This window comes from Sinocyclocheilus grahami, unplaced genomic scaffold (assembly GCF_001515645.1).
Source record: "Sinocyclocheilus grahami isolate Dianchi unplaced genomic scaffold, SAMN03320097.WGS_v1.1 scaffold32.1, whole genome shotgun sequence".
In the NCBI taxonomy this organism is placed as follows: Eukaryota; Metazoa; Chordata; class Actinopteri; order Cypriniformes; family Cyprinidae; genus Sinocyclocheilus; species Sinocyclocheilus grahami.
The window spans coordinates 1,523,168-1,545,272 of NW_015505211.1; the positions used below are offsets into that span (position 1 = coordinate 1,523,168).

The 22,105-nt window shown below is 36.2% G+C and overlaps 1 protein-coding gene across 1 annotated transcript in view; it reads left to right on the forward strand.

The window, feature by feature from the left end:
- Positions 1–22,105, forward strand: part of LOC107578537 (disks large homolog 2-like) — a 238,295-nt gene that overhangs the window by 7,164 nt on the left and 209,026 nt on the right. The window contains exon 3 of the mRNA XM_016264486.1: positions 15,557–15,714. Within this exon, the coding sequence (XP_016119972.1) occupies positions 15,557–15,714 (158 nt within the window). The remainder of the gene's footprint in view (positions 1–15,556; positions 15,715–22,105) is intronic.

The following is a 22,105-nucleotide window of genomic DNA, read 5'->3' on the forward strand; positions in this document are numbered from 1 at the left end:
ATAATTTGAGTTTATAATAAGCCAGTGTTTACAGAAATGTGATGCTCGGTTGAATACCAGCCTTGGCCCCACCTCTGAAACAGATGGCTGTAAATTATTAGATGCCCTCAAGGACAATAGAGCTTCTAGGAAGATATTAATGCTGGTCTAAAGATGCAAATGTAATGTGAATATTTTCCTTACCAAGTAGCTCCAAAGTACAACCACACAGTAACTGCAGAGCCCACTTCTGTTTCTCTGCTCAATTATGGCAGTGGGGCTCCAGTCCTCTTCATTTAAAGAGAATAATGTTGCCATCTTGTGGAATTTTGGGGGAATATTGTTTGAAACCAGCCTATTTGATTTGGATATTTTTTCACAGAATCAATGGTTTGTCAGGCCCCCATAACTGGTCATGATGTAAATGTTATTGAGGTTTGAAATATTTTAGATTAGTTAGTATTTCGTTAGTTACAAATATTACTTATTGTCTAAAATCTAGTGGATTGTTTTATCTTATGTTGCATTATTGCACAAAAAAACAGCATCTCAACTAAGAATAAGTATAATAAAATATGACAGCTAACGATTAAAATTCACACAAAACTTTTCACTAAATGTAAACAATAACAAAAATCTATAGTATTTACAGTGTATTTTCTAATGGTTAAAAATATTAATGAACTGGTCAAATTATATTTGTATAGATATAAATATAGGCATTTAATCTAACTTAATGCCTTTCGATTTATTTTATTTATTTATTTTGTATTAAGTTGCCTAAATTCGATGTACGGTGGTGGTTGGTTTGCTGTTTTCATGCTGTTGTCGTAAGTCTGTGTTTCCAGCAGAGGGAGTTCTTTAGGTCTGTCTGGGCAGAGAATGTAGAACTTTTGACAGAACTAATGAATCATATATTTTAGGGTTGAATAAAAAAATGAAAGAAATAAAATAAATTTCATACCATCTGAATACACTATATATATTTCACTCTTTCATTTTTCTAATGTTTTATATTTTAAAAGCATTAGAACAAGTAGGCCTGTCACGATTACAACTTTTTTGTTGTGCGATATATTGCCCCAGAAATAATTGCGATAAACAATATTATTGTCATTTTAAGACCATTTTATGCCACTGAATATATAATCATAATGTAACAACAGAAAAATGAAAGAAGGACAACTCTTTTTCAAATGACAACAAACTTTTAATTCTTAAGAATATTTAGATCATGGAAATTAAGTATCAAAATATAAGATACCTTAAAAAACTTGAATAAATAGTAAATAAACATTTTCTAACAAAAAGTGCAAAGTAACAAGTAGAAAATTTTTTTTCACAAATAACTTTTCGGAATACAGATATTTCCCGGACCTTCTTTTTTCTGTAAATTAAGGGTGCACACTATTGCTGAAAAACACAATCCCTACTTAGCAATCAGATGTCCGTATACACAAAGGCACAGATCCCTAAACAAGGCCATATCTGCAGATACATTTTTTTTGTAGAAGCATTTTTTAAATTTGAACTAGCACCAACTACACCACGTTATGTACGAGAAGCTGCAAAAGACACAGGCGCAAGTGGAATGCAAAAAACATGGTGACATTAATTATTATGTAAATATAATGGGCAATATATTGCGTCACCAAAAATTATTGAGGTCATGTACATATATTGTGCATATATGTTGATATATTGATTATTGCGACAGGCCTAAGAACAAGCCACTTTTCCGTATCAGACATGATGTTTAATATGAATGCACTTCTGCATTTCTCTGAGTTCTGTGATGTATAATTGAAAGAACTTTCAAACACAACGCTATCTGATGTCAGTGGAGGGTGTCTTTAAAACAACACGGTTTGCATATTGAATGAAATGATCGAATGTACTTCAACTAAAACTTTTCTACTTGACTTTGAGATGGCCCTTTTAAACTAGTGTTCATTTAGGATGTAATTATGAAGGACAGGAAGTGTGAGGCAGCTCTGTGAGTCAGACTTACACCTGTCATAGTCTTTTAAGATAAGTATCATATGAAATGTGCAATCTCTGGCTGTCTCCATGGTAACGCAGACCTTCAGCAGAAAGGGTTCCAGTGTCATAGTGAGCAGCCTGCAGTTCTTCAAACAGAAAAACTTATTTTTAGAAGACGAATGGGTAAAGGTAGTGATGTAATTTAGTATAATTTTAGATGAATTTAGCGGAGCACCAGGCAGCACTGCAGCAAATTAGACCAGTTAAGAATTTCCATAACTGCTTATGGCGGCATCTCGTATCTGATGGTGTTCCATCAGCTGTTTTGAAGCTTTTGTTATGCTCCACTTCCAGATGTGGCATTCCAGGATTTTCACAGTGAGGGAGGATAAAACTTTTACAGCTTAGATTTATTAGTCACTCCATTAAAAGATTTGCATCCACTTTTTTATAATATAATCTGGGTTCTTTGTCCCAACCAAACATGGTTTGCACGTGCTAATAACAAGCTAATCTTCAGCTGTTATGAAGCAGTTATTCATTTCATACTGGACCGATCTCGGCTAGTCACATTATTTTGCCAGTTTGTTGGTGGAGCAGAGAAATGCAGAATTATCAGAGTTGACAGAGGCAGCATGCCAAGAGGGAGAGGCAAGCTGTTCTTCATGTCACATCAGTATTTAGAGTAAAGAGTGGGAGCAATTTACTGGTTTGTTTTGGAACAGAAACATTCAGTTTTCTAAATGTGAGATGCTAATGATAAAAGAGCCATCTGATGTGTATCAGTCCTGAGGTTTTATCTTCATCTCACTAAACCAAAAGAAGCCATTGCCAGGGAATCAACCTTATTTTCTGTAAGACTATCAAATTCATCACATTCTCTAATCATTAGTGGCACTGTACATAAACATAAAAGAATAGTTCACCCAAAAATGAAAATCTGCAGAAAATGTACTCGCCCTCAGGCCATCCAAGATGGCATTCCATTAAAAGAGTTAGTTTCTTCAATGGAACAGATTTGTAGAAATTTAGCAATTGCATCACTTGCTCACAAGTAGAGATGCACCGATTTTTTGGAAGTGTGACCTGCCGATACCGAATTTTGCCAATTCCGATTTTCTTTCTAAGAACTATAATTGACAGCATATACAAACAGAAATCTATGCAAGTTTCAATGCAAACATTATGTACATAACAAAATAAATGATTAAACATTACAATTCCCCCAATCTGGACTAAGTTACAAATTTTCTCTCACTTAACTATCAAAATAAAGTGCTCTGTGACTGGAAAGAGGAAGAAATAGTTAACTTAAAATGAGTTGCTGTATGTAACAAAACAGATGTCATTTCTCACTATGTTTATAAATGGTCATTTTTCCCCCTCTAACCTTATTAATAAACGTGTCATCTTTCACATCAAATTCTTAGTTTGTTTCAATTAAGTCAGTTAGAATAATAAGAAACTGTAGAGTTGTTACCATTCAAATGAAATTAGTATTAACAAAGTCTGTCTTTCTACTGCTGAGGAAACAGAAGCTGCATCTGAGGTGGCATTAGATGCATTTACACAGACGTTTTAAAATTTTACACTGCAAAATTTCAAATGCATAAATAAGTTTATAAGATTAATGTTTTACATATTTTTAAAACACAAATAAATGTTGAAAAAAATGCAATGATACTTTTAAATATGACTAAACTACCAGTAGGTGGCGACAAATGTCTGTTTTAATGAGTGAGTCATTTATTCATTCATTCTACCGATTCATTCAAATGGCTGATTCATTCAGAAATGAGGCAAGTGACTGTCCTTATGAATGGGTCACTGAATCATTGACTCACTCGATTCGTTCAAAGAAGTGGATTCATTCAGTAAGGAAACACCTCTGTTTGTTGCTTGGAGACACAAAACAGTTCTGCTGTGGCTTTGATCGGAACTATTTTCATCAGTGAAATTGAGCAAAAACAGTCAATATTTTGTCTTAAATCTAAGTCACTTAATTGTAACTTCTTATGTATTGAAATACTATTGTATAAAATCAGTGTCACTTTGCAATCGTGTTGATATTGATATTCGAGGAAACATCATGGCTGTATAATGTTGCTTACCTAAATAATATTTTGTAAATATCTTTTTATTTTTTCTACCGCAGTATGCATCTATAAATTTCTGAGTTACTTTGTGTGTGCTGTCTCTCTCACACACTCACTCAGGCTGTGCAAGCATCATCTGGCATGACATAAATACATTATCAGTCGCTGTTTACAATGAATGCAATTAAAATGAGAATCTTTCTCGAGAAACGACATATTTACACGCGACTGTGAGTGTGCACGTGGCTGTGACATTATTGCCGGCGCCGCTGGCAATAAAAGGATCGGCCCGGAATCGCAAGACGTGATCACTGGCCGGTCAACCGGTGCATCTCTACTCACAAGCAGATTCTCTGCAGTAAATGGGTGCCGTGAGAATGAAAACCCAAAAAGCTGTTAAAGACATCAGCATAATCTACAAGTAATCCTCACAATTACAGTACATCAATTCACGTGAAAAGCTGTGTGTTTGTAAGGAAAAAAATCCATTATTAAGGTTGTTTTAACTTTACCTTGTTGATTCTGCCCTAAGTAATAAGATCATATATAATGTCATATCATAACATAATCCATAATAATGCTTCCTCTAGTGAAAAAGTCCAATAGCAATATTTTTTCAATGGACAAAGAGGACTCGTATTGTAGCCAGAAGCAACGGTTTGAAGTTAAAAACATCTTGATGAATTTGTTTCTTATAAACACAGCTCTTCTCTTCACAAGACATAAATGATGGTCTGGAGTCATGTGGATTAATTGCATATTATTGTGATGCTTTTGTTTTGTCTTAACTCTAATTCTGATGGCACCCATTCATGGCACCCCTCCCCCCTCCAATTTCTTTAAATTATCCCATTGATATGGATGCATTTTATTTATAGTAATGAATTTATCTAAACTGCCGCCCCGAAATACTCATGTTTTACAACAGCTCTAAATGTGTCAGTTGTAACACATTGCAATGCAAAGGCCATTTTCAGAAAGGAAAGTGATTTTATGAATCATGTAAAATCACAGAGGCGGGAGTCTGCATCAGGAGATAAGGAGGTGTGTGTGTGTGTGTGTGTGTGTGTGTGTGTGTGTGTGTGTGTGTGTGTGTATGTGCGTGTGCATGTGCGTGTGCGTGCGTGTTGGTATGCAGTGGTGGGTAGCATAAGGAGCTGGAATAATCGCTCTCTGGAGAGGAGTGAGATTACAGCCCTGAGCCCACACCATCCTTCCATTACATAAGAGAGGAACAGCTGCCGATCTGTAGCGTGTGAATTAGAGTGTGTGCACGCACTCTGTGTTTCTGTGGGTTGGTCTGGGTTGGAAAGAAAGGGAGTTTATGCATAGACCGAAGTGATTATGAATATGAATCTTTCTGGTTCTTCTTTCTGGTTGCCTTGGAAACCAAGCAGATAAGATATTTCCTCATTGTATCTAGTACCTCACCTAACTAAAGCCCTGCTGAAAATGGATACAATTAGAACAGCTAATCAGAATCATTGCATTCTCTAGTTAGAACCAATCCTGAATATATCATTTGCATTATAATGCCAATATTATACCAGTTAACATTTTAAAGTGTTGTACATCTTTGGCAATCAACACTTTTTAAATAACTTGAAAAGTTTAATGCAGGGATTCACAAACTTTTTTTGTCAGTTGAATCTATTTGACCTAAACAATTTACTTGAAGAACCCACTGAGATTTGAAGTTAATATAATTTAACAACATTTTTTCATGTTCTAATGTCAGATAATGGTCACATGAGATGCAGCTAAACTAATAAAATATTTCATCTTTTGTAGTAGGTGTTGTATTTTGATTAAATATAAATTTGTTTGGATATAAATTATTATGTAAAAGAGAGGTTGAAGTTCTTCTTCCTGAAAATGCCACATGCTTTATTCTGTGTATGATTGCCTTACAACAAATGGTCATTTATCTTACCCAGTGGCTCATTTTTAGTCCAGTCTCCCTTCCTGACTATTTCATCACTATTTCATGGGGGAAAAGCTAAATGAACAGTTCTGCTCATAGGTATGCCACTTTTTGGACTGTTTACTCCAGTCTTAAGGCCCGTTCACACCAAGAACGATAACTATATTAGCGTCCACACCAGCGGACGATATTGTAAAACACAAACACACACACACACGAGATGAAATGTGTGTAGATCTTTACAAAATACACCTGGATCATAAAGCCTGTGAAAAGCACACGCAAGATAAAATGCACTTAAAGAACGCTTAGTCCTAACATAAAAGAGAGCTAGCCTATTCTAAATTCATTGGCCGTGATTAATTGTCTGCATGTCATAATCGGGGCTCCATACAAACGAATATAACCTTAGCCTACCTGTTTATTCATTTATTATGGTATGTAACTAGCTCACCTTTTGCGGCACCATGTTTGCGTAGCACATCCTCGTGCTTTCTGGCAATGTGCCGCTTCAGATTCCAATATGAATCTTTACTAACTTTCCCCGCACTCCCTCTCAGTTTCTTCTCCCTGCTCATTCTTAACTTAGATTTTTTACTTTACATTTATGTATAAGGCTTGAAACTTCGTTGAAACAATATCTGAACTCCATAACTGCTCTACTATTCTCGATCTCTACAGATTCTCGATCTCGAACAAGCAAATCACCAAACGGCATTCTGGGTTGAGCGAGCGGCGCTGAGCGTTTTGAGCGAGCGGAGCGGAATCTTCAGAAAGGCGCTCTGCGCTCTTAAGGAAATATTACCACTCCGCTCCCCGCTCCGCTCACGCTCCGCTCTGCTCACATGCTCTGGTTTAGACACCAATGAGACCAGTAGCTCTACATTCATCTTGCCTCAATGCATCTTCCTGGTCTACTTACTTCCTCTTCGTCATTAGGTATCAATGTGTGCTTGGCAAGACCGTTGTGTGCTTGAGCACCACCAAGTCGTGTTTTACTGTAACTTCAAGCAGCTCCAGGCACGTGAACAAAAGCGGCAATCTCATCGGTCGGCCAGTTTTTAACGCAGCGTGTCAAACCAAAAAAACAAGCCCTAGGCGGTTTTAAAAAAAATTATGCTTTTATGCCTCGTGTTTTGCGCATCAGTGTGCCCACTCACATTGGCACCCTTTGTTTAGTCACGAGGCGTTAAACGTTGGCGATAATCGCGCGCATTATTCGTCCCAGTGTGAACAAGCCTTGATATGCTGACTTGGTACTCAAGAAACAATCTTATTATTATCAATGTTGAAAACAGTTGTGCTGCTTAATATTTTTGAGGAAACCATGTTGCTGTTTTCCCCCAGGATTCTTTCATAAATACAACATTCAAAAAAAATTATGCCAGCTTTTATATAAGCATTTATTTAAAATAGTAATAACGGTTATATTATAAAAGATTTATTTTACTTTTAATTAGTTTTATGCATAATAAAAGAATCTTACTGACTTCAAACTTTTGAATGGTAAGGAATGTTGTTTCTTCGAGATCACTACACTCATCAGATCTTTTTTGAAATACTTTGATCAGATGTTCCTGGTGGTTTGGGAAGTTCTTTTCTACATGCTGATGATTACAGTGATCAGAAAGCAGGGGCTCTGTCCTTATGGGCTCATCTCTGCGCCCTGAGTTCAACTGTCTTAAACACTCTCCCAGCTGCACTGTCCAGCCTGCAGCCAAACACACACACACAAACTTCATTAGTCGCCATCTGCTCTGTTCTTATGCATGTATAAGTAGAGACTGCTTGTCACTGTTAGGCTTTCTGGGGTGAAAAAGGTGCATGTTTGAGTGCACTAAACAGCTTTAAACTATACTGAAGACAAAGCGTCTGAAATAATGATCAGCTGTATTCTCTCTGTTTGTGTGTGAGGGTGTAAGGTCATTGTCTGAATTGTTGGGAACAGGAGGCCTGTGCAAGGATTAAGCTGGCTGTTCACATGCTGTTAGATGAGGCATCTGGCATTACACACACACACACACACACACACACACACACACAATACTTCTCGCTGTTTCAGTGATGACACTTTACACAACAGGTCCATGGAGAACAGGGGACTTTTACCACTCTGTAAGTTTATTAGAAATTACTGCTGCTTTAAAGATTTTTTATGTGCATGTTGTTGTTTTGGGTTATTTTAACAGTTTGTTTTAAAATAGTATTCATATTTCTGTCTTTTATCAGTTGTTGAAACTTTGCATTCACTGTTTTTCAAACTGTGTCACCCGCATTTCTTTGAGTGGTGGGATTTACATACATTTAAATCTTTGATGGTCTCACTTTTAATTTATTTTACAACTTTAGAGACAGACACATCTAAATCAAATTTTAAGTAAGCTTGCAGGTAATTGCACCAATTTAAATGTTTGAATAAACTGTGTTATTGATATGTGTTGAACTTACATCACTCTGAAATGCTGGACCAGGCAGACATCTGTAGGAGGAATAACAAATGGAGTCTTTTCATTAGGTTTTATTTACATGTAAATGAATTCTCTCTCTAAGATAGAATAGACTGCAAGCTTCAGTTTGAAACATGCTTCTTTTGTTAGATGGAAAATGCCTGTTTTGTAGTACAGCTTTGGCAACATTATATTGTCTCCTGAGCAGCTTTACATGCATTATCATATTCAAAGCACCAACGCAGACTCTCTATTATGAAGTATGGTTAGCTTATTGGATGTTTTTCCTGCTAAAAACAGTATTCATCTGTGGATGAGTAGACAAAAAAATTATTTACATATTTATAGATTTTTTTTAATATACATTTTATATGCAATTTACACACTGCTCAAAAAATGAACTCTTAATCACAGTATAACACCAAGTAATTTAAACTTAAGGGATATCTGTCCAAGTATAATTGATTGTAAATCAATTTCACCTGCTTTGGTGCAAATGAAAGTGACAACAGGTTCACTGGAGAGGTAACAGCAAGACATCCACCTAAAAGGCAATTGTTTTGCAGGTGGTGGCAACAGACAATTTCTCTACTTATCCTTCCTGACTCATTTGTCTGTAGTTTTGTGTTTTGTCAGGATCTGCTATATATATATATATATATATATATATATATATATATATATATGATGAAAATTACAGGCCTCTCTCATCTTTTTAAGTGGGAGAACTTGCACAATTGGTGGCTGACTAAATACTTTTTTGCCCCACTGTATATACTGTATATATATATACAGGCCTATATAGATGTCCCTGTTACACTTAATGGTGTCACATTTTCCTGGTTAAATAAATATTACATAAAAAAGAGAACAGATATAATTCTATTTTGTATTTTATTAATATAATTTTTATTTAATATTTTTTATACTAATTATACATTTCATAGAGTTTTATGCATTTTTATATATTTATTCCAAAATAATAACTAAAGGCAGTAACAATTTGAACAATATTTTGGAAACAGTTTACAATAATGTTTCATTAGTTAACATTAGTTAACTACTTTAGTTAAAGGGTTAGTTCACCCAAAAATGAAAATTAGCCCATAAATTACTCACCCTCAAGTCATCCTAGGTGTATATGACTTTCTTGTTTCAGACGAATCCAGTCGGACTTATATTAAAAATGGTCTTTGATCTTTTTTGATCAGTGGTTTAATGCCACTCAGCGGGTGTTGCATGCATCAGTCCAAAAGGAGTTAAATAAAAAGTGCCCATCCATACAAAAACGTGTCTCACACGGCTCCGGGGGGTGAACAAAGGCCTCCTGTAGCGAACTGATGCATTTTTGTAAGAAAAATAATCATATTTAAAACGTAATAATCACTTTAATCTAGCTTGCACACGGAAGCAGCTCCGGGCGGATGACGTATGAGTTCAGCGTTGCGAATGCGCTGCTTAGAAGTAGGGATGTGCGATTTGGGGGAAAATATCAAATTGCGGGGGTTTTTTTTGACAGATATTGCGATTGCGATTTGATTTGCGATTTTAAATTTGCAAAGTCAAGCTTCAGCTCAATATTGCCAATAATGTGCAGCACAGTATGGGTATCATTACCCTGCTGAAAAAAACAATAGAAACAGAAATTCTTATAGTTTCCATTAAACCATTACAAAATTCATTTTTGTTTTGGGCATTATTTCAATAGGAATTACTGTTGTTCTATTGGTTGCCATCTGCCAGATTACATCCCACCAATAGAATCCATATAGACACCATTATAGTTTACATTAAAACCAAACAAATTCCCATTATAACCCTGAAATCCATTACATTTTTTATTGTGTTTTGGGAGGGGTTCTATTGTTTTTTTTTTTCAGCAGGCAAGATTATAATGGTATAACTACTTTTACAGAATTAACTTAATTACTGAATTTCACAGAAAATATTTTTTATTTTTTTATAAATAAAGAACTGTATTTCTTAAGTGAATTATTAAAGTATCACATATGTTACCACATATTTATTCATTTTAAGTATTTGGGATTTTAAGAACAAGTGGAAAATGTGCTGAATGTTTCATTTTATCCAAGTGAAATTAGCAAGCAGTTAGACAATTTACATTAGTTTTAAACAATGAACAACAGTATTTGTATTAACTAATGTAAACAAAGATGAATAAATACTGTAATAAATGTTCATTGTTTGTTCATGTTAGTTAACACATTAAATGACACCTTACTGTAAAATGTTACCAACATTTTTAATTTGTGAACTGATGTTCAGCTTTTCTTTTTAGTAGTCAACTTATTTCGGGTCATCATCATAAAATCTCTGTAAACACTGCCACAGACACGAAGATATATCTTTTCATTTCATCACGCTGAATGCTCACTAAAAACTGACGCAGTCATCATGTTTTCAGACCATTTCAAGCTTTATTTTGACGTGACACAAAGTAGTGGTATCTAAGCGGGAGAGTTGTTTACTTTATATTTATATAGTCAATAACGCCATCATTTTCTTCATTCAGACTGAGTGCTCGCACGAAAACAAGAGGTGGGATTTATCGCATAAACCAATCACAACCGATCATATCCAATTATAGTGTGATGGAGACATTGCCTCCTCTCACGTGACTTTCCCCCATTCATTCTCAATTACAACCCAGAAAAGTCACGGCACACTAAGCGGTCTCTGTTGTAAGGCCATGGACTGAAGGGAGGCAAGCCTCCGCTGTAACTTTGCCTGCGGGTGTCGCTGTTGTACAGTGTTACTTTATAAAAACGAGTGACTTTTATACTTTTAATGCCATATTTAGTAATATTTGCGATTTATGTTTGTAATATCGATTATTTTGCCATCCAATTATTTGAGGAGACACTGCCTCCCTTGCCTCCTCGGAGGGAACGCCCCTGGTACATATATATGTGTATTTTCTCAATTAATATGTAATTAAAACTGCGGGTATACAAACCCGATTCCAAAAAAGTTGGGACACTGTACAAATTGTGAATAAAAACAGAATGCAATGATGTGGAAGTTTAAAATTTCAATATTTTATTCAGAATACAACATAGATGACATATCAAATGTTTAAACTGAGAAAATTTATCATTTTAAGGGAAAAATAAGTTGATTTTAAATTTCATCAACACATCTCAAAAAACTGAAAGTAGAAACTTTTATTTAGATTACTTTTTAAAGAAGTATAACTTGTCATGTTGCTGGACAGTGTAGTTACAGTTTTAGATGTCATGTAAACTACCTACATACTTGTATTCAGTGTAGGTTTGCTTCCCTGCAGGTTTGTAATATTTCCTGTCATATGCTACCATCATAATGCATCATATCATAGTAACTGAAAGTCATTGTTACTACAGTAAAACCATTGCTATTTGGTATTTTCCACTACTGTCAAACAAATAAAACTACAAGAAAAATAAAATAAAAACTATGGAAAGATTCTTACACGTTCTATAGTAGATCCAATATTAATAAATTACTTTTTTTATAGTTTTAGTGTGACATTTAGGCAGACATTACTATGGTTTTATGATTACTATGGTATATTTTTGTTAGGTTTTGACCGTATCCTCATAAGATTTATTTTCTGTATTTAGTGATTTTTCTTTGGAATGGTTTGTATTAGACCTGGGCGATAAAACGGTATTGATATTTATCGATGGTACACTTCGATAATGATATAAAAAATGTTCGATAATTGTGCATGATATAGGCACGAGCTCTGAGTGACGCAGACAGCACACACAAACACGAACACATGCTGAATTGAGTGCTGTGACTGCCTGTGATGAGGAGATTGTGAATAAAAAAATTAAGATTAGTCGAATTTAAAATAAACATTTGCATTTGAATGCAAAAATGGTACAATCAAATGTTAGGAGTGCGTCAGGGAGTATCATCAGTGGAGCACGAGATGCGGTGATGATGATGTAAGTGACATTGTTGCATTTTAAAGGGGTCATATGACGTTGCTAAAAAAAACATTATTTTGTGTATTTGGTGTAATGAAATGTGTTTATGCGGTTTAAGGTTCAAAAAACACATTATTTTCCACATACTGTACATTATTGTTTCTCCTCTATGCCCCACCTTTCTGAAATGCGTCGATTTTTACAAAGCTCATCGGTCTGAAAAGCGAGGTGTGCTCTGATTGGCCAGCTACCCAGTGCGTTGTGATTGGCCGAATACCTCAAGCGTGTGACGGAAGTGCTATGCCCCTTACCATACTGTGATGCCCTGTCCGGCCGGAGTGACGATTCAAAAACATGAAAACCCATTACAAACGAGGCATTTGTTGCATCCAGTGGGGACATAATTACTGATTATAATGACTTATACTGTCTTTTTACGTGTTGAGTTGCGTATCGCCATGTCTGCTTTTGTGATCAGAGAAACGACAAACAACAAGCGCTACTCTACACTGTTCAAAACTCACGTTTGAATCGTCAGTGATCAATTTTTTAAATATGAAAATGTACTTACAGGCTGTGAGTCAGAAGTGCCAGACTGTCCTTGCAAAGTTGTAAATGCCCCACTTTATAGAAACAGCCTTTGTGCCACAGACCCATTGTAGGCTACTCTGCAGGTTCAGGAAACAGTCCTCCATAAAATGCGCTGCACACATCTGAATATTTGGGTTGAACTGTTCTGGAAATACAACTTAACCACTGATTTCTAGTCGTGTCCTCTTTTGGAAGACCAAACAAAGTAGTTTCGCTTTCACAATGAAACACAGCGTGTGTGTTCACGGCATGGCGGCGGCAGCAACAATACTACAGTGAGAATAAAAGTTACGCCTTCTTTCTTTGCGTGAACATTTGGGCGGTGTTATGCAAATCTTCCCACACAGTGACGTAGACATGTGGGGGCGTGTTAGAATGAGCCGTTTTAGGAGCGTGTGGACAAGTCTTAACTTTTATAAAGAATATCTCTTTGGGTTTGAGACTTTAGTCTTTGCAACTTTAGGGATCTTATCTATTCACGAACAGCTTGTAACACCGCAAAGAGAAATGAAAATTTTAAATTGCGTCATATGACCCCTTTAATGTTTTGTCAGTTTAGCCCACGAGACACACAGTTGCTGCATTATGCATTCAAAATATTAGAGAAATATAGAAGCTCAATGCGGAGAAGATCTTAAATGGGTTAAAACCGAAACTAAGCCATTCACACAGAACGCATATTCAGCACATTTTTTAGACAGACAAATATGACTGCTGCACTCGCGTCTCACACAAGAGATGAAGCCATGCAAAGTTAAAACAGTTTAAACTTTTAGAAAAAACGTTGCGAATTTGTGGAGGTTTATTCATTTTCACTGCGTCTCATATGTTTTTAAATCCAATCTGAGTGAATGGTGTCCTCCTGTGGCCTCGGGAGACAAGCCAAATATTTCCTTAAGACCTATTTAATCGGCATATAAAACATTAGAAATTAGATATTTGTTTATTTTTTATTGTGTGTTTGACTGTTAAAACAAAAAATATTTGTTGTTTGTCTCAATAAATTGGGTTAATTAAAAAATACAGTGGTTAAATTAAAAAAAAAAATTATATTGCTCTTTGTTTTAAAAAAGGTTTAAAAAATGTCAATAATTATCGATACCGAAAGATATGAAACATTATATCGTTGATAAATTTTTTAGCTGTATCGCCCAGCCCTAGTTTGTATATTTTGACAGTCATCTGGTGCTGGGAACATTTCATCCACACATCCCATATGGGCACTCCAAACACACAGAATGGACTTTTCTTTTATCTCCTATCTCAGAGCACAAGCTTAGTTCATTCCAAGGCAGGATCTGTAGCATTTACTACGGCATATGGTGGCTGGATTCACAGCAGAGCTGCTGACTTTTACCCACCATACAATGTGGCTTAATGTAACTGTCGATTTTAAATCTATGTTGTTCAGGCTGAAAAAGCAGAGCTGTCCAGATGGTCACTGCAAGTGCTTGCACTCTAGTTTAAATGTTTGGCTATCTGACGTCTTTGTTGAGCATCTCTCGAGGCAGGACGGAAGAGAGTTGACCCACAATAGTAATACAGCTCACAGCACCTCTGACCTCATTTAGTATCATCACTTAACGTAATGACTTTTGTGTCTTCTCAGAAAATTTGGTACATAGAAATAAGAGAACAATTCAAATGTACATATAATTATATATACAGTGGGTACGGAAAGTATTCAGACCCCCTTAAATTTTTCACTCTGTTATATTGCAGCCATTTGCTAAAATCATAGATAGATAGAGGCTTGTGTCTGCCTGAATACTGAACTGAACCGAAACCATGACCCCAAAACCGCAATGCGTAACGAATCGTGAGAAACTTGAACCATTACACCCCTATTTCTAACTACCTGTTTTCTTTTTATTTATTATAAAAAACTTGACCCTCTAAAACTAACACTCTCTATTCTATTTCTATTCTACCTACTTTTATTTTTATTTATTTAAAGAAGTATGTGTATATATATGTATGTATATATATGTATGTATAAATATGTATGTGTGTGTATATATATATATATATATTAGGTCAGTATTTGATCTTGGATCCCCCTACATTAAAATGTTCCCACACATCTTATGTTTATATAAATAACTACTTGGTTGTTGTGCTGTTATGAAATGGAAATTACTGGAAAGACCTACATATTTTAATTATGATTTGACTTGGAATCTGTTTGAATAAACTAGCTAGAAATGTGTGTCTAATCTCACTTTTTGATCCAGAAATACAAATTAATCTGTAGCATGGCTGCTGCTCAAATCTCCAGCTTTTATTTTCAGACTAAACAAGCATGTGTTTGCCTGCTCTTTCTCTGTCTCTCTCTCAACCTCTCTTTCTTCTTACTGTTCTGGATTAATTTTAATGCCAATGAATCAATCTAATAAATTGCCTCTGTTTAATTTGATCTGCTGCCAGCTAGAGATTATGTTGTTTTTTAATAAAAAAACAAAACAAAAACAGTAGACAAAGTGTGGTGTATGGAAAGTTCTACATAGTTTGAGTAGGTATTAAAAAGATATTTATAGTTTCTCTCTCTCTCCCTCTTTCCCTCTCTCCCTCTCTCTCTCTCTCGCTCTCTGTTCATAGACATCCAGGAGTTTTATGAACTGACCCTGCTGAACTCTCAGAAGAGCTGTGAGCAGAAGCTGGTGGAGGTGAATCACATGGCTGAGCAGTGGAAACAAACTGCCACCAACTCAACCTCACCCACAGAGGGTCCGCAGCCAGCCTCCATACCGCCAGAGGTGAGACGCAAAAAAAAAAGTATAACAAATGTTTTAATTATCAGTTTAAGAGGTCTTAAATTTGAGGATGGAAAATTGTCATACAACATTTCATTAAATAAATATGAGCACTGCACATTCAAAGTCAAAACGCTGCACAGTACATTTTACAGGCTCACGGTTTCAGAGCAGTTCACAATCAATAGAAAGGATACCTATAATTAATGACAGAATGATTAAAACCTAGTGTATCTTTTGGATTCTAGTATATGTATATGTGTGTGTGTGTGTGTGTGTATATATATATATATATATATACATATACAGTGGAGATCAAAATTAGAGAACAATCTATAAATACTGTTAATCTTCATCGCTCAAAATTTGAAGGAATATTAGCTGTAGGTATACCACTGATACACTAACATGTTTTACAAGTTAACAAAGGCATTTAAACAAAAATCTTTATTGTGTGGAAAACACAGTGATCAAAATTAGAGATCAAATCAAGTCACCTTTATTTATATAGCACTTTATACAATAGAGATCAGTGTCAAAAAGGCTTTATAGTGTCAAACAGGAAAATAGTTTGTCAATAATGCAAGACGACAAGAACAGACAGTCAATGTTTCAGTTAAAGTCAGTTCATTGATGTTTCAGTATGGAGCGTATAGGTGCGTTTCCATTACAGATTTACGCAAAACTTTGACGATATTTTATAAATGTCGATAAAGTATTGCGAAATGACGGCGTTTCCATTAACCAATGTTATGCGACTAAAACGTAACCTTTTGCCTCTTGCGATAAGTCATGGCAATGGATTTTGGCTATATTTATTCAAAGGAAGCGTATGCGTGTATCTTTACAGAAGCAGCACAGAGAGCCGCTTCAGAAACGTGCGTGGAGGCGGCTGTAATAAGCACAAGCATTGACTAGCGTGGCCGCAATCAGATTCAGTAGCCGTATCGGAGTCACACTGCACCGCAGACGTGTGCAGTGTAAATTGTCTAAGCATTAATGGTACGGAAAGCCCCTTATACTGGAGAGGGGCCACGTAAGAAGTGTTTCTTGGATGTTATAGTAGACTACATTGAAGAATGATCATATTACTTTTTACATACGCCATGTCAAGTCAAGTTAAGTTTTTTGTACAGCGCTTTTCACGATACAAATCATTGCAAAACAACTTTACAGCAAATTAAGTTTCTACAATATTTAGTGGTAGCTTATCAGTGGTGACTGTCAGTTAATGTACATATGGCAGAAATGTACGGAAAAATCAATTTAAGACGTAATAAAACAGACGATGAACACTATTAACAGCAATTATTATATGATGCAATCAAACTTATAGCAAAATGTGGTAGTTCTGTATGTTGTTTCAGGGTTGGCATCATCTGAGGTCCTCTGAGGGGTTGGCATCATCTCTTCTCAGGTGTTCTGGATCCAGACTGAAGCTTGTGTAAATCCTAGTTACCACGGGATGCCAATCCAGGCAAAAAACAGAGAAACAAATAGAGACATAATTAGCGTAGCTGCTGTTCCAACTAAGCAAAATTGATTTGTTTAACCCAAACTAAAGAATAATAATGTGCATTTGATCAGATATAACTGCAGTACAAGATTATGAGATGCATTATTTGAATGCTTGGCCAAAGAGATGTGTCTTTAATCTAGATTTAAACAGAGAGAGTGTGTCTGAACCCCGAACGTTATCAGGAAGGCTATTCCAGAGTTTGGGAGCCAAATGCGAAAAAGCTCTACCTCCTTTAGTGGACTTTGAAAGGCATTTAAACAAAAATCTTTATTGTGTGGAAAACACAGTGATCAAAATTAGAGATCAAATCAAGTCACCTTTATTTATATAGCACTTTATACAATAGAGATCAGTGTCAAAAAGGCTTTATAGTGTCAAACAGGAAAATAGTTTGTCAATAATGCAAGACGACAAGAACAGACAGTCAATGTTTCAGTTAAAGTCAGTTCATTGATGTTTCAGTATGGAGCGTATAGGTGCGTTTCCATTACAGATTTACGCAAAACTTTGACGATATTTTATAAATGTCGATAAAGTATTGCGAAATGACGGCGTTTCCATTAACCAATGTTATGCGACTAAAACGTAACCTTTTGCCTCTTGCGATAAGTCATGGCAATGGATTTTGGCTATATTTATTCAAAGGAAGCGTATGCGTGTATCTTTACAGAAGCAGCACAGAGAGCCGCTTCAGAAACGTGCGTGGAGGCGGCTGTAATAAGCACAAGCATTGACTAGCGTGGCCGCAATCAGATTCAGTAGCCGTATCGGAGTCACACTGCACCGCAGACGTGTGCAGTGTAAATTGTCTAAGCATTAATGGTACGGAAAGCCCCTTATACTGGAGAGGGGCCACGTAAGAAGTGTTTCTTGGATGTTATAGTAGACTACATTGAAGAATGATCATATTACTTTTTACATACGCCATGTCAAGTCAAGTTAAGTTTTTTGTACAGCGCTTTTCACGATACAAATCATTGCAAAACAACTTTACAGCAAATTAAGTTTCTACAATATTTAGTAGTAGCTTATCAGTGCAGGCCATGTGACCTGCAAATGCGAAAAAAAAAGTTTCCATTGCAGTTTTGCGAATTATTCCTTTTTTGCATTGCCTGAAAAACCACTTAATGCGAGCGTAAAAGCATTTTTGCGATATATGGGCATTTTTGCGAAATTGATGCATTTCCATTAGGTGTATTTTCAATTCACAATTTCAATTTGTGCAATTTGAAGGGTAATGGAAGTGCGCCTATTGATATCATCATCCAGTTTAGCTCTCTTCCAATAGTGTCTGTGCAATGAAGCTGACAATATTGCCAGAAATTAAGCGTCCCCAACTAAGCAACCCAAAGGTGACAGCGGCAAGGAACCAAAACTCCATAGGTGACAGAAATTAAGAAAAAAAACCTTGGGAGGAGGCTCAGTGGGGGGACCAGTTCTCCTCTTGCCAGACAAAACCAGCATGGCATGGTTTAATTCCAGGCTGCAACACCGGTCAGATTGTGCAGAGTACGTGTCTGGTTCCCATGGTCTTGTCCCGATGTTGACGAGGTCTTCGCAGGGGATCTGTCTCTGTGGCTCATCTAGTTGACATGGTCTCCGCTGACATTCAGAGCTGTAGAGGTCATCTCTAGATGCTGATCCACCATCTGGTCTAGATATGGACTGGATCTGGGTGGCTATGGTGACCTCGGAATAAGAATGAAACAGACTAATATTAGCATAGATGCCATTCTTCTTACAATGTGATGAGTACATAGGCATGGGTGATAAAACGGTATCGATATTTATCGATTGTACACCATCATCGATAACGATAGAAAAAATGTTCGATATATCGCACAATAGTTTCACACTTTTTTTCATTTAAAGGCGCGTGCTATGAGTGACAAGCAGACAGCCAACAGGACACGCGAACACATGCTGAAATGAGTGCCGTGCCTGCCTGCGATGAGGAGACTGTGAATCAAAAAATACATATTAGTCGAATTTAAAATAAAATTCACATTTGAATGCAAAAATGGTGTATTTGAATTTTAGGTGTGCGTCAGGGAGCCTTATCAGTGGTGCACGAGATGCGGAGATGATGATGTAAGTGTCGTTGTTGCTTTTTAATGGTTTTGTTAGTCTATCCAGTTGAACCCACAAGATGCGCCGCTGCTGCATTTTTCGTTCAAAATATTAGAGAAATATAGATGCTCAATGCGGAGAAGATATTGTTTAGGTTAAAGCCAAGCCATTCACACAGATGCATATTCGGAGCATTCTTGAGATGAACAACTATGACTGTTGCACTCGCGTCTTGCACAAGAGATGAATAGAAAGCCATATAAAGTTAAAGGAGGTTCAACTTTTAGAAAACCATGTCTCGAGAATTTGTGGGGGTTTTATTCCATTCCACTGCGTCTCATATGTTTTTACATGCAATCGTGTGATTGGCGCTTTGGCTATTTGTATTAAGCTATGCATAAATACATGAAGCTGTTTTGTTCATAATTATTTATGCAATTAACAAAATTATATTTGATTTATAAATATTAGTTTAGACAGTAAGCACTTTTTTATAGACGGTCTTTATTTCATTGCATTGAATAAACAATTTAATGAGGTGCATTATTTTGCTAATTGCGCCCTCCTGTGGCCTCAGGAGACAGGCCAAATGTTTCCTTAACACTTATTTAATCTGCATACAAAATATAAGAAAGGAGATATTTGTTTACATTTTATTTTGTTTAACACTAAAATAAGTTGTTGTTTGTCTTAATAAATTGGGTAAATTAAAAATACAGTGGTTAAATTTAAAAAAAAATTCTACTGCTCTCTGTTTAAAAAAAGGTTATAAAAAATGTTAAATAATTATCGATACTGAACGATATGAAACATATCGCGATACAACCCTCTATGCACACCTTGGCAATTTAATCGCCATTGGCTAGTAAATGTTTTTGCTTACTCGCCAGACTGATATACTATTTTACACACACACACACACACACACACACACACACACACACACACACACACACGTTTACTTAGCTATCTAAATGGGGACATTACATAGACTTCTATTGTTTTTATATACAGATAGTTATACACTTTTTAACCTAAACCCACCCCTAACCTTACCCATCACAGAAAACTTTCTGCATTTTTACAATTTCAAAAGTAAAAAAAAAACGTTGTTTACTTTATTTTTATAACATCCACAAATTGAGGTTTTTGCCGATTTTGTCAGGCTTTGCTCACTTTTGGGTACAAATTTGTCCCCAAAATATGGTTAAGTAGGTGTACACACACACACACACACACATGATTCCACCCAATCAGCTTATCTTTGTAAAATGGAACAGCTTCTTAAATAACTGAATGTGGACTCTTAACTTCAGCCAATCAAGCAATATATTATGATGTTATGATAATTAAGCACTATTTAATTATAGAACTAGTGATTAGAACTAAAACTTGGTAACCATGAATGAATGCATATTTGTCATTTTAACTGAACTTAGGACTGGTGGTGGTGTTTAAGATATTGTTGGTCATAGGTAATAGTAATTATTATTAAAAGATACTACTACTACTACTATTATTTGCTGGGTTCATGAATATTAATGACGTTGTCAGCGTTCGCTCGAACTGATTTGCTGAAATCAAAACAGGGACGGTAATAGATGAGCGCCAGCCAACGAGAGCTGTTCGCGCATTAGCTCCGCCCACTGCCGAGAAATCGGCATATCTTCTGCTTGTTCTTAAAAGCTGAATAATTCTAAATTAACTCTGTTATTTTGACAGGAAAATACAACAAAGAATATGGTTTACATGTAGCGCGTCGATTCAGCGTGGTATGCAAGACTCTCGCTCTCTCTCTTTGCATGTGTGAGAAACACAGCGCTATCAGTAAAGCGACGGCGAGTCGTGCACCTTCACACTAGTTTACGGTACGTCAAATACAGGTTCGCTACGTGCTACATACTGCGCATCCATTGAGTACATGACATGATACATTTAGCGCATTCAAATAGTACAGATCGCTTGATGGAGAGCGAAACTCTCAAGCGCTCAGTCAGCGTGTTTATCGAGTGAAAATCTGTGTTGAACGCCTCTCACACACATACTGGCGTGTAAAATCTAAGAATTTATTAGCCAATTAACAATGTTAGACATTATTTAGTCGCCCAGAGTAAGATTTAGTCGCATATGCAAGTGATTTACTCACAATGTAGAGGGTTGTGATAAATTTTTTAGCTATATCGCCCAGCCCTACGAGTACATCGGGTGTTATGGGAAGTGTTCCCGGTTGACCTAATTAATGCAGCCTAGCAATCCTTTAACGGATTTGAATTATAGAAATGTGATGGTGTGTTATGTGTATGCCAGGTTAAAGAGATGAGTCTTTAATCTAGATTTAGATTTAGATTTCTTACAGAGTGTGTCTGCCTCCCAAACAATGCTAGGTAGATTGTTCCAGAGTTTGGGCACTAAATAGAAAAAGGATCTGCTTGATTTGAGTTTCGAGATCACAGCGGACGTGAAGGACTAACTTTAACCCTCTGCACGCCGGCACGTTCACTTGCAGTTTTTCCTGTTAACAGAGAAAAGGACCTAAAATACCCAGATACAGAGATACAGATAATCAATCGAATCAATAAATGTATAATTTTATTTGTGTACACTGACAATAACAACAAAACATTGTGCTTTTGTGCTTTTGTCAAAAAAAACAAGGAGTGCTTTCTGCCGTCTCGGTCTCCGTGAACTTCTTTCTGAAAAGCGTCACAAAAATGAACCGAAACTCGGCGAATACTTCACACACAGACGTGAGAAATATTTCTGTAGAAAACTTTGTGTCTACTTTTAAATGAACCAATTCAAATT